Source organism: Gorilla gorilla, chromosome 13, assembly GCF_029281585.2.
Source record: "Gorilla gorilla gorilla isolate KB3781 chromosome 13, NHGRI_mGorGor1-v2.1_pri, whole genome shotgun sequence".
In the NCBI taxonomy this organism is placed as follows: Eukaryota; Metazoa; Chordata; class Mammalia; order Primates; family Hominidae; genus Gorilla; species Gorilla gorilla.
In genome coordinates this window covers 133,701,058-133,714,441 of record NC_073237.2, presented here as the reverse complement: position 1 = coordinate 133,714,441, position 13,384 = coordinate 133,701,058, and the positions used below count along the sequence as shown (strand labels likewise).

The following is a 13,384-nucleotide window of genomic DNA, read 5'->3' as shown; positions in this document are numbered from 1 at the left end:
ACTCCAGTCTGGGCAACAGAGAGAGACCCTGTCTCAAAAAATTTATATGTGGGGACGCACGGTGGCTCACGCCTGTAATCCCAGTACTGAGGGAGGCCAAGGTGGGTGGGTCACCTGAGGTCAGGCATTCAAGACCAGCCTGGCCAACATGGAGAAACACTCTCTACTAAAAATACAACAATTAGCTGGGTATGGTGGCGCATGCCTGTAATCCCAGCTATTCGGGAGGCTGAGGCAGGAGAATCGCTTGAACCCGAGAGGCGGAGCTTGCAGTGAGCCAAGGTCACGCCACTGAACTCTAGCCTGGGTGACAGAGTGAGACCCTGAAAAAAAAATAAAAAAATAAAACCCACTAACTAGGTTTTGTTAAAGATTTACAGGAGCAAGGGCCGGGCATGGTGGCTGACGCCTGTAATCCCAGCACTTTGGGAGGCCAAGGTGGGCACATCGTGAGGTCAGGAGATCGAGACCATCCCAGCTAACATGGTGAAACCCTGACTCTACAAAAAATACAAAAAAAAAATTAGCCAGGCATGGTGGCAGGCACCTGTAGTCCCAGCTACTTGAGAGGCTGAGGCAGGAAAATGGCGTGAACCTGGGAGGTGGAGGTTGCAGTGAGCCAAGATTGCACCACTGCACTCCAGCCTGGGCGACAGAGCGAGACTCCATCTCAAAAAAAAAAAAAAAAAAAAAGATTTACAGGAGCACTGTGACCTGACCAAGGACAGAGAAGTGGCCACAGCCTCCTCAGACCCTCACTGGCACCCAGATGTGTGTGGTCCTCGGTCCCCTCCCACCCTCGCTGGCACCCAGATGTGTGTGGTCCTCGGTCCCCTCCTGATCCCAAGCCCTGCACATAGTTTCTCCACATCCCCCATCCCATGAAAACCCTCCTGCCAGCATGGAAAATGTAAGATGCTGGTTCAGGACACTAGGTCTCCAGGTCTCCATCTTCTCGGTTTGCTGGCTCTCCAATTTCTTTTTCTTTCCTTTTCTATTTTTTTATTAATTTATTTTATTTTATTTTTTGAGACTGAATCTCATTCTGTCGCCCAGGCTGGAATGCAGTGGTGCAATCTCGGCTCACTGCAAGCTCCGCCTCGTGGGTTCACACCATTCTCCTGCCTCAGCCTCCCAAGTAGCTGGGACTACAGGCACCCGCCACCAGGCCCGGGTAATTTTTTGTATTTTTAGTAGAGACGGGGTTTCACCATGTTAGCCAGGATGGTCTCGATCTCCTGACCTCGTGATCTGCCCTCCTCGGCCTCCCAAAGTGCTGGGATTACAGGCGTGAGCCACCGTGCCCGGCCCAAATATTCTCTTCTTGTAAGGACACCAGTCACATTGCATCCTGATCCACAGTACTCATTTCAACCTTAAAAAGGAATGGGCGGCTGGGCGCCGTGGCTCACACCTGTAATCCCAGCACTTTGGGAGGTCAAGGTGGGTGGATCATTTGAGCTCAGGAGTTCGAGACCAGCCTGGGCAATGTGGCAAAGCCTCATTTCTATAAAAAATACAAAAATTAAGCAAGCATGGTGGTGCACACCTGTGGCCCCGGCTGCTTGGGATGCTGAGCTGGGAGGATCACTTGAGCCCAGGAGGGCAAGGCTGCAGTGAGCTATGACTGTACCACTGTACTCTAGCCTGGGTGACAGAGTAAGACCCTGTCTCAAAAAAATAAAAATTTTAAAAAAAGAAAAGAGGCTGGGCTCGGTGGCTTACACCTGTAATCCCAGCACTTTGGGAGGCCGACACGGGTGGATCACCTGAGGTCAAGAGTTCGAGACCAGCCTGGGCAACATGATGAAACCCTGTCTCTACTAAAACTACAAAAGTTAGCCGGGAGGCTGAAGCAGCAGCATCACTTGAACCCGGGAGGCAGAGGTTGCAGTGAGCCGAGATCACGCCACTGCACTCCAGTCTGGGCAACAAGAGCAAAACTCCATCTTGAAAAAATAAGAAAAACTACAATGCTCTACGCTCATCCTCAGAGGCGGAAGGGCAGAAATTGCCAGCTCACACCCCCAGGCAATGGCCATGTGCTGGAGCGCCTTCCATCCCCGTTCCCTTTCCAGCCTCCAGAAACTCCACGAGGTCCTGGACATGAGTCTGCATCTCTTGGGAGGTGCTGAGTGGGTGTCTCTCCCTGAGCTGCACTGACACCTGCTGGAGGCTCCGACGGCCTCAGTCCATGAAGGCCCATGGCAGGGACTGCTCCTTGTAGCTCATCCATCACCAGCTCCACACAGTCAAAGACCTTGTCCTGGGTCAGGTGCAGTGGCTCACGCCTGTAATCTCAGCACTTTGGGAGGCCAAGGCGGGCGGATCACCTGAGGTCAGGAGTTCAAGACCAGCCTGACCAACATGGTGAAACCCCATCTCTACTAAAAATACAAAGTTAGCCAGGCGTGGTGGCACATGCCTGCAATCTCAGCTACTTGGAAGGCTGAGACAGAAGAATAGTGTGAACTCAGAAGGCGGTTACAGTGAGCCAAGATCGCACCACTGCACTCCAGCCTGGGCGACAGAGCGAGACTCCGTCTCAAAAAAAAAAAAAAAAAAAAAAAAGAACACAGTCTAGGCCAGGTGTGGTGGCTCAAGCCTGTAGTCCCAGCACTTTGAGAGGCCAAAGCAGGAGGATCCCTTAAGCCCAGGAGTTTGAGACTAGCTTGGGCAACATAGTGAAACCTCATCTGTACAAAAAATGAACAAAATTAGCTGGGCGTGGTGACATGCACCTGTAGTCCCAGCTACTCGGGAGGCTGAGGCAGGAGGATTGCTTGAGCCTGTTGCTATGTGCTTGAGCAATGTGCTATGATCATGCCATTACACTCCAGCCTGGGCAACCGAGTGAAACTCTGTCTGGAAAAAAAAAGTATACTGTAGTTTCACTTCAACTTCAGAAATTCTGACTTTGGTTGATCCTCTGATCATGTAATCGCAGACACTCAACCTGATAGTGCAACAAAAACTGAGGCTCTGAAGAAAGCCTCTGCTATGGATTCCTTCATCTCAACCACAGGTATTGCCAGAAACAAATCTGATGCTTTTTCTTTTGGGTCTTCAAAACATTTTTGTAGATTTTCATTGCTTTCCATTCTGTCTACAAAATGTTTCAAATCTTCAGAAAGAGAAGATACATTGGCTTTAAAACTTTCAAGGTGAAGCCAGGTGCGGTGGCTCACGCCTGTAATCCCAGCACTTTGAGAGGCCGAGGCAAGAGGATTGCTTGATCTCAGGAGTTCGAGACCAGCCTGGCCAACATGGTGAAACCCTGTCTCTACTAAAAATACAAAAATTGACCGGGCGCGGTGGCTCACACCTGTAATTCCAGCACTTTGGGAGGCCGAGGTGGGTGGATAACGAGGTCAGAAGTATTCGAGACCAGCCTGGTCGAGATGGCGAAACCCCCTCTCTACTAAAAATACAAAAATTGGCCGGGCGTGGTGGCAGTTGCCTGTAGTCCCAGTTACTCAGGAGGCTGAGGCAGGAGAATCGCTTGAACCCGGGAGGCGGAGGTTGCAGCGAGCCAAGATCGCTTCACTCTAGCCTGGGCGACTGGGTGACAGAGTGAGACTCCGTCTCAAAAAAAAAAAAAAAAAAAAAAAAAAACACCAGGCACAGTGGCTCACACCTGTAATCCCAACACTGGGAAGCCGAGGTGCGACGATCACCTGAGGTCAGGAGTTCAAGACCAGCCTGGCCAACATACCCCGTCTCTACTAAAAAATACAAAAATTAGGCCAGGTGCAGTGGCTCACGCCTGTAATCCCAACACTGGGAAGATGAGGCAGGAAGATCACCTGATGTCAGGAGTTCAAGACCAGTCAGGCCAACATATAGTGAAACCCTGTATCTACTAAAAAATACAAAAATTAGGCCGGGTGCAGTGGCTCACACCTGTAATCCCAACACTGGGAAGCCGAGGTGGGAAGATCACCTGAGGTCAGGAGTTCAAGACCAGCCTGGCCAACATACAGTGAAACCCCGTCTCTACTAAAAAATACAAAAATTAGGCCGGGTGCAGTGGCTCATGCCTGTAAGCCCAACACTGGGAAGATGAGGCAGGAAGATCACCTGAGGTCAGGAGTTCAAGACCAGTCTGGCCAACATATAGTGAAACCCCGTCTCTACTAAAAAAATACAAAAATTAGGCCGGGTGCGGTGGCTCACACCTGTAATCCCAGCACTTTGGGAGGCCAAGGTGGTGGATCACCTGAGATCAGGAGTTTGAGACCAGCCTGGCCAACATGGAGAAATCCTGTCTCTACTAAAACTACAAAAATTAGCTGGGCGTGGTGGCACATGCCTGTAATCCCAGCTACTCAGGAGGCTGAGGCAGGAGAATTGCCTGAATCCAGGAGGCAGAGGTTGCCGTGATCTGAGATTGTACTACTGCACTCCAACCTGGGAAACAGATTGAGATTCATCTCTCAAAAAAAATTAAAAAAAAAACTTTAAAGATGGAAAACAAATTTTTTATATAATAAAGAATTGAAAGACAAAAAAAAAAAAGAACCAAATGGAAATGGAAAGTTTGGAGTTAAAAAGCACAAAAACTGAAATGAGAAATCCACTAAAGAGGTTGAGCAACAGATTTTTTTTTTTTTTTTTTTTTTTTTGAGATAAGTCTCGCTCTGTCTCCCAGGCTGGAGTGCAATGGCTCAATCTTGGCTCACTGCAACCTCTGCCTCCTGGATTCAAGCAATTCTCCTGCCTCAGCCTCCCGGGCAGCTGGAATTGTATGCGCTCGCCGTGCAATTTGAGACTAGATCAATAGAAACTACCCAATGTGGGGCCGGACACGGTGGCTCATGCCTGTAATCCCAGCACTTTGGGAGGCCGAGGTGGGCGGATCATGAGGTCAGGAGATCGAGACCATCCTGGCTAACATGGTGAAACCCCGTCTCTACTTAAAAAATGCAAAAAAAAAATTAGCCAGGCATGGTGGCGGGCGCCTGTAATCCCAGCTACTAAGGAGGCTGAGGCAGAATGGCGAGAACCCGGGAGGCAGAACTTGCAGTGAGCCAAGATTGCGCCACTGCACTCCAGCCTGGATGACAGAGCAAGACTCCATCTCAAAAAAAAAAAAAAAAAAATACAAAAAACTAGCCAGGCGTGGTGGTGGGCGCCTGTAGTCCCAGCTACTTGGGAGGCTGAGGCAGGAGAATGGCATGAACCCAGGAGGCGGAGCTTGCAGTGAGCAGAGATCGCGCCACTGCACTCCAGCCTGGGCAACAGAGCAAGACTCTGTCTCAAAAAAAAAAAAAAAAAAAATTACCAGGACATAGTGGCACACACCTGTGGTCCCAGCTACTCAGGAGGCCAAGGCAGGAGAATCGCTTGAACCTGGGAGTTTAAGGCTGCAGTGAGCCGAGACTGCACCACTGCCCTCCAGCCTAGGTGACAGAGTGAGACCCTGTCTCAAACAAACAAATAAACCAAAAAAAAAAAAAAAAACCTTTATTTCAAAAAGTTTGCCTAGGGCCAGGCATGGTGGCTCACGCCTGTAATCCCAGCACTTTGGGAGGTCTAGGCTGGAGGATCACTGTAAGTCGGGAGTTTGAGACCAGCCTGTCCAATATGGTATAACCCTGTCTCTACTAAAAATACAAAAATTAGCTGAGCATGTTGGTGCGTGCCTGTAATCCCAGCTGCTCGGGAGGCTGAGGCAGGAGAATTGCTTGAACCCAGGAGGTGGAAGTTGCAATGAGCCGAGATCATCGCACCATTGCACTCCAGCCTAGACAACAAGAGTGAAACTCTGTCTCAAAACAAAACAAAACAAAAAATTAGCTGGGCATGGTGGCACACACCTGTAGTCCCAGGTACTAGGGAGGCTGCAGCAGGAGAATCCCTTGAACCCAGGAGGCGGAGGTTGCAGTGAGCCAAGATCGAGCGACTGCACTCCAGCCTGGGCGATAGAGCAAGACTCTGTCTCAAAAAGAAAAAATCAATAAAATTAGACAATTTAGATGAAATGGACAAATTCCTAGAAGTTCCAAGAAAGACACAAATTACCAAAACTGACTCAGGGACTTTGCAGATGTAGGTAAGTGTGGACCTTGGATGGGAAGATAATCCGTTATTACCCAGGTGGACACATTTACTTATTTATTTTATCTTTTTTGAGACGTAGTCTCACTCTGTCGTCCAGGCTGGAGTGCAGTCACAGGGTCTTGGCTCACTGCAAGCTCCACCTCCTGGATTCAAGCGATTCTCCTACCTCAGCCCCCCAAGTAGCTGGGATGACAGGAACTCGACACCACATCCGACTGATTTTTGTATTTTTAATAGAGACAGGGTTCCACCATGTTGGCCAGGCTGGTCTTGAACTCCTGACCTCAGGTGATCTCCCCGCCTTGGCCTCCCAAAGTGCTGGGATTACAGGTGTGAGCCACCACGCCTGGCCCAGGTGGACACATCTAGTCACATGGGAGTCACATGGGTCTTTACAAGCAGAAAACTCTTCCTGGCTGTGGTCAGAAGGATGCAGTGTTGCTGACCTTGAAAAATGCAGAGAATGGCCAGGCACGGCGGCTCACGCCTGGAATCCCAGCACTTTGGAAGGCCCAGGTGGGAGAATCGCTTGAGCCCAGGAGGTCGAGGCTGTAGTGAGCCACAATCACGCCATTGCATTCCGGCCTGAATGACAGAGAGAACCTGTCTCTATTAAAAGAAAAGAGAAGCCAGGCACGTTGGCTCACACCTGTAATGCCAGCATTTTGGGAGGCTGAGATGGGTAGATCACCTGAGGTCAGGAGTTCGAGACCAGCCTGGCCAACATAGTGAAACTGAGTCCCTACTAAAAATACAAAAATTAGCTGGGTGTGGTGGTGAGCGTCTGTAATTCCAGCTACTCAGGAGGCTGAGGCAGGAGAATTACTTGAACCCAGGAGGTGGAGGCTGCAGTGAGTGGAGATCACACCACTGCACTCCAGCCTGGGTGACAGAGCGAGACCTTGTCTCAAAAAAAAAAAAAAAGCCATTATGATTTGCACACACAGATCACGAGGGTTACTACATAACGATACATGGCAGATGTCAAAGAATAACTCAGAGACAACTGCACAGAAACGGTTTCTGCACATATGAGGGAGAGCAGCTATGACATTTGGGATCATCTGGTTAGCTGGCAACTTCCCACATGGCCAGCCTGGGTCATCTGCCCTCAGCACCTGTCCAGGGCAATTAAAGAAAATACTTTTTTAGTTATTTATGGATTTCCTGGAAAGCCCGGATGTTTGAGCTGCAGACTGCGTGTGAGCCCCAATCCTTCCATCAGCCTCCAGGTCCACACCACTTCCCCATTCAGAAGTTTCTCGAAACAAAACAAAAAACAAAACTCTCGATCAGCATGTCCTATTAAATAGAAGCTTAGAGAGAAATGGATAAATCTACCATAAGTCTACAATTAGGGAAAGATTTCAGCATCCTCCTCAATTATTAACAGACCAGACAGACAAGAAACAAACCAAACAGTAGGTCGTCAGATCTGAACCACACAATTTATTAACAAGCATGATTTGTGGCCTCATTTATAACCAGCCCCCACCCCAGCACTTGGTGCACATTCTTCTTAAGCACAGAATTTGGCCTCAAGGTAATATTTTAGGAATAAATAAAAAGAGGCCGGGCACGGTGGCTCACACCTGTAATCCCAGCACTTTGGGAAGCCGAGGTGGGCGGATCACGAGGTCAGGAGTTCGTGACTAGCCTGGCCAACATAGTGAATCACCGTCTCTACCAACAATACAAAAAAATTACCCGGGCGTGGTGGCAGGCACCTGTAATCCCAGCTACTCGGGAGGCTGAGGCAGGAGAATCGCTTGAACCCAGGAGGCGGAGGTTGCAGTGAGCCGAGATCGTGTCATTGCACTCCAGCCTGGGCAACAAGAGCAAAACTCTGTGTCAAAAAAAAAAAAAAAAAAAGAAAGAAAGAAAGAGATAAAATTTCCCCTTAGGTCTGGACCTTTTGATACAAGCGGATGCTCAGCGGGTGTTGTTGACTGACAGGTGGATGAATGGCCCACGCTTGCCGGCAGGTGACACCTCCAGGTGGGTGCTCTGTGGGAAGGGGAGCTGACAGTCCTGGGGGTCCTGCCTGGGGAGCAGTGGGCACCCCAACATTCACCCATGCAGGGACTGGCAAACACACCCCCACTCTGCAGCTCTCTCTGTTACCACCTTGAAGCCAACACGAAGGCCAGACCAGAGCTGGGTGTCCCTCTGTGTGGGCTCCTGGGACAGATACTCGCCTGGGAGAGGGTGGGGCTCCTTCTCCCTGCTCCTTCCCCTAGCCCTGGGGTTGGGATGGATAGAGCTGGGCTGAACTCAGCCCTGGTTCCCAGCGCTGGCTAGCCGGTCCTGCACAGCCCCAGGAGGCAAAGGTTTCCTGGTAGCCCCCACCCCCACCCCGTGGAGCCGGACCCCTCCCCGAGACTCCAGGAACAGCGGGAGTCCTCAGGACCCTCTGGGCAGGACGGGGCAGCCCTCTCGCTAGCGCTCCCGCCCTGGGCCCAGGACCTGCGCGCCGAGCTCGAGCTCCGGGGAGCCGCTGCCATCCGCCCAGAGATCCCAGACTTTCAAGCGGCCTGAATCCCCGTCTCCACTTAGACGGCCCTCGCCCCCGACCACAGACACCAACCACCAGGGCGAGAATGGATGCGAGGCGGGGGAGAGAACAGGACACTCTCCGGGGAACCGCAGGACCTCTGCTCAGGGAGCTAGCGGGGCCCCTCCGGGGACACCAGCGCTGGCGGGCGCGGTCTCCGGGCTGAGTTCAGGCCTCGGGGCTGGAGGATTCCCACTTGCCAGGGGCGCCCGCCGTGTGCGCTCGACTGGGGGCTTCTGGCGCGGCCCCGCCTCCACCTTCGCGGTGCCCCCACCTCGACTGCGCCCCGCACCGGCGTGAAACCTCCTCGCTGCCCTCTGAGCCCCCTTCGGGACTGGTCATCGCCGCCCCTGCGCTCCTCCCGGGCAGGCCCGGGTTGGGACTGCAGCGGGGCCGGCGGCGGGGACAGAGGCTCGGGGCGGCCTGGGGGACTCAGGGCCCAGCCGCGCGCTCAGCCCCCGGCGACCACAGAAGCCACCGGCTGGGCCGGGCGCGCCACAAGGCGGCAGCAGCGAGGCTGCCGGGTGCGTCCCAGACACCGGGGCTGTGGGAGGAGGCGAGAACCGTCCCAAGGCAACCGCCGCCCCTGAGGAGACATGGCGCAAAAAACGCCCAAAGCACCTTCCCCTAAAGCCCCCGTGGGCGCGGTGGGCCCATCCACGGCAGGCGTCCAGGAGGGCTTCCGGGAGGCGGCGCGTGGGGAGTGTGGGGTGTGGGGACTCCCCGACTGGCGTGGGGAGGGCGCTCTGCGCAGAGGGTGCGGGTGGGCGGAACTCGGGGCACAAAAGGCCCCAGGGAAAGGGAGGTCGCGCAATCGTGGTGACCAGGGGACTGGCCACGGGCTAAGGGTCCCACGTGCGGAGAAGAGGGGGATGGGGAGAGGCCTAGGCACCTCCCGCTTGCCCCGCGGGCTCTCGGTCACCCAGTAAGCCCAAGCCAGGGCTGGCGGGCACGGGATTGGGGGGTCCAGGAAGAAGGGGGAGAGGCTGCCTGAGGCGCCTCCGCCTCCGCTCCCCTCCCCTTACTGTCAAGACACACCAGCCTTGAGCTCCTGAAAACACGACCTGAGTGAGGGGTGGGGTGGGTGGAGAAGACAGCCAGAGCCCCAGCACTGTCATGGTTGGCTGTGGCCTCCTCCGGGGTCATCTCCAGGGGGGCCGGAATGAGAACCCCACTTCAGCACTGAGCAACACGCGACCACCCCCAAGAGGCGGGGTCACGTCCCAGCTGTGTGACCCCGGGAATTGTTGGCCCTGAGATCATCCTTGTACCATGAGAACCCACCTCTTGGGGCCACAGGGAGAACGCACCAGACCATGCCTGGGACGCCCAGCAGGGCAATGGGCGAGTTTGGGAGGGAGGTGGCTGCTGTCCTGCCGCCCCCAGGGACAGACTCGGGACTCTGAGGCGGGTGTGGACCTGGAAGCAGAGCTCCAAGCTGATCCGCACCCACCAGCCGGGCAGCCACAAATTCACTAGAAACCTCAGGGGCCTGCACCAGCCCACAAGGTCCCAGGTCGCCCTCCTACTGCCGCCATCAACCCAAACGTCCCGTCCTGCGCCTCCACTACAGGAGGTTCACCGTGGCCACCACCTGCTTGCAGCCGGTGACAGCAAACTCGCGGCCAGCCACGCGGTAGAAGCTGAGCTGCGCGGCCAGGTTCTCCGCGCGGGCCTGGTCAGGAAAGAAGCCCTCACCCGCCATCTCGTCCCGGAAGCAGCTGACCACATCCTGCTTGTCCAGCAGCAGAAACGGCACGATGGCCGCGGCCTGCCACAGCGGATGCTCCCGGGACAGCACAGCCACCAGGCTGGCGCGCAGGTCTTCTTCCGCCTGCGCCGCTGTGGCCTCGGCACTGCGGGAGCCGTCGGGGCGCAGGGGCAGCGCGCGGGACGCGTTCTGCAGCACGAAGCGCGTGACCTCGGCGCCACCCGCGCCACTGAGGAGCACGTAGATGGCGTTGTGGAAGTGGTGGGAGCGCTGCGGCTGCAGGAAGCCGTGCAGCTCGTCCAGCAGCGGCCGCGGCATGAGCTCCACGTCGTCCAGCACCAAGAGTGGGGTCTTCTCCTCCGCTTCGGCCTGCGCCACCACGTCGGCCACGCGCCGCGCCAGCTCCTCGCGGCAGTCCTGTGCGGCGCGCGCCTCGGGGCAGTGGTGCCGCGCATGGTATTGCAGCACGAGCGCGCTGTCCTCCAGCACCGAGCGGAAGTGGCGCGCCAGCAGGCGGCCCACGTGGCTCTTGCCCACGCCACTGGGCCCGTGCAGCGCCAGGAGGAGCGGACGACTGTGCACATGCGTGGCCAGGTAGTCCCGCATCAGCGCCACGATGCGCGATACGGCAGCGGGCTGGCCGAACACCGCGCGCTGCAGCGCTTTCTCCAGCCCGTCGAGGTCATAGCGCTGCGCGTTATCGTCCAGGTTCTCGATAGCGTTGAGAACTTGGAAGCCCACGATGGCGACTAGCAGCAGAAGGCAGCGCTGCGCGCGGCTCCTGTGCTCCACGCGCGGCCGATACTTGCGCGAGGTCTCCGGGTAAAGCACCAGGCGGCTGCGCCGGCGCTTCTTGCGTGGCGTCCTGGAGGGCAGCTCCGCGGGGCTGTCGAAGGTGAAGAACTTTGGCTGGTCCAGGTCCGCGCGCGGTGCCCGGGGGCTGCAGCCCGGCCTGGGCGCCCCGGTCCCGACGTCGGGCCCCCCACCCGGCTGCAGGAGGCGCCGTTTGCGTAGGACACACACCCGGCGGCGCAGGCGGAGCACAGCGCGCACGGGCGCGATCACGCACCGGCCCGAGGCTCGGGGGGCCGCGGCAGCAGGCTCCAGGCTGGGCTGGCCGCGGTCCATGTCGCAGGAACGGCGCTCCGCATACAGGTCGCCCTCCCTGCAACGGGAAGACGGGGAGGGTCTCTGGACTCCCGCCACTGCCCTTTCCCGCGGGCCGCCGGAACCGGTCCCCGGAGTGATCTTACCCCCTGGGAGTCCCGTGGGGTGCGGCCCGGGATGCCCCCGGGCCAGGGCCTGGTCGCGGCCTTGCCCCTCAGACCGGCAAGCGACCCCTCCGCCCCTCCGCCCCTCCGCCCCTCCGCAGGGCCCCGATGCAAATCTCTCGGGTCTTCCCATAAACGGCCGCGGGCCTTGAGGAAGTGGCGGGGTAGAGGCTTATCTGGTGGCCGCCCCGGCTTCCTGGAGGAGTCGTCAAAGGAGTCAGTGGCCGCCCAGGCGCCCACTGGGGTGAACAGTCACCCCCGGACCCTGCCCCCGCCCGCGGCTCCCACTGGACTGGGCCGTCTCCCAAGGAGGGGCCGCGGGAAGCAGAGGCCTGAGCGCCCAGGAGTTCAGAGACGCCCCCACACGCTCCAGAACACTTGGCGGGGGTCTGGCTGGAACTTACGATTTTGAGAATAGGCCCAGGCCCCGTCCCCAGGCTCAACCCAGGCCTCCCAGCCCCGACTCCAAAACTGGGGTCCTCCCAACACCCCTCCAGTGAACGAGCTGAGCAGTGCAGGGAGCCCCCCGGAGACTAGTGGAGGTGAAACGAAAAGATGGACAGAAAGAAGAGGCCGGTCGGAGCAAGAGAGCCACTGACTGGCAGGAACTGGGCCCTGGGCCCCAGCCCACCCCCTACCTGCAGCTGGTCCACTGCCCTCAGCTCCGCAGGCCCCTGCCTGTGCCAGACGCTGGGGCCTGAGACTCCAAGCAGGAAATGCGCCTCCCAGGGCGAGGGGGTGGGCCAGGGGCCTCCTGGGCCAGCTTCGGCCTGGAGGGGCAGCGACACCTGTGGGTCCCCAGGGAGCGGCCAGCCGGAGCAGAGGAAGCTCTGAGGAGGTTTCCGCTTCTATGCAAAGGAAGTGAGTCAGGGGGTGCGGCCCAGGCGGGACTTGGGCTGGACGGAGGCGCCAAAGGGGGGAGGCCTGGCCGGCTTGCCCAGATCCCCTGGCCGGAGGTCACATTCCCGCTTCAGTTCTCTAGCGCTCAGAGCCCTCCTGGCTTGGTCAGGCTCAGGACACCTGGTGAGGCCGAGAGCCCCTGATGCATGCCGTGCCCCCACCCTGGGCTCCTGCACCTCAGCCTGTCCTCCAGGGCCCCCACCTCCCCCAGGTTATCCCTGCCACCTGTCACCCCAAACACAGGGCTTACAGCTGGGGGGAGGGGGCTCCAGGCCCTGTGTAAGCAAGAGGGGAGCAAGGCAGCAGCAGAGGGGGCGGGCAGGGTCCTCTGTCCAGCTGCATACCCCCAATCCCTCTCTTATTACTCCTCTCCCCGCTTTTTCATTCCCCTCCTGACCCCAATCGGGGGCCCCCCAAAGTGGGCTCATTGTCTTTCCTTTCCCCCTTCCTCCATCCCCAGCCTGGAGCCCCCTGCCCAGGACAGGCCAGCACACACAGACGGAAGTTCTATCACGGAAAAAAACCACGTGCGGCTCAGGGTCCCTGTGGGGGTTGGGGAACAAATTTAGAAACAACTTGGGCCGGGAGCCAGGAGCTGGAGCTCTGGGCCCTTCCCCCTGCCGGCCTGCCTAAAGGACCCTGGACTCCTCCTACCCTGGCCCAGCCTGGAAGCCGCCTTCCAAGGAGGGGCAAGGTGGCCGCTCCAGCCACACCAGTGCTGCTGGCATTCAGCTCAGGACCCCACAGTCCCAGGGACGCCCCATTCCTCCCAACAGCCAGCCCGGGCCTGATGGTTCCAGCTGTATATTCCTCACACACTGCACCCAACCAGACGGGCTCTATCAGGGAAACCGGTCGTGGGTTGGGGGTTTCCATTCTCTCCAG

At 57.0% G+C, this 13,384-nt stretch overlaps 1 protein-coding gene across 1 annotated transcript; it reads right to left on the bottom strand.

The window, feature by feature from the left end:
• Positions 1-7,492: 7,492 nt before the first annotated feature.
• On the bottom strand, positions 7,493-12,845 carry TOR4A (torsin family 4 member A). The gene is made up of 2 exons (XM_004048943.5): positions 12,238-12,845; positions 7,493-11,493 (listed from the first exon to the last, which is right to left on the bottom strand). Exon 2 carries the CDS (start codon positions 11,454-11,456, stop codon positions 10,185-10,187), a length of 1,272 nt encoding a protein of 423 aa, XP_004048991.1. The 5' UTR covers positions 11,457-11,493; positions 12,238-12,845; the 3' UTR covers positions 7,493-10,184.
• Between the last annotated feature and the right edge of the window lie 539 nt (positions 12,846-13,384).

Excerpts from the sequence above, each read along its gene's own strand:
- TOR4A (XM_004048943.5), bottom strand. The coding sequence starts at position 11,456 with ATGGACCGCGGCCAGCCCAGCCTGGAGCCTGCTGCCGCGGCCCCCCGA.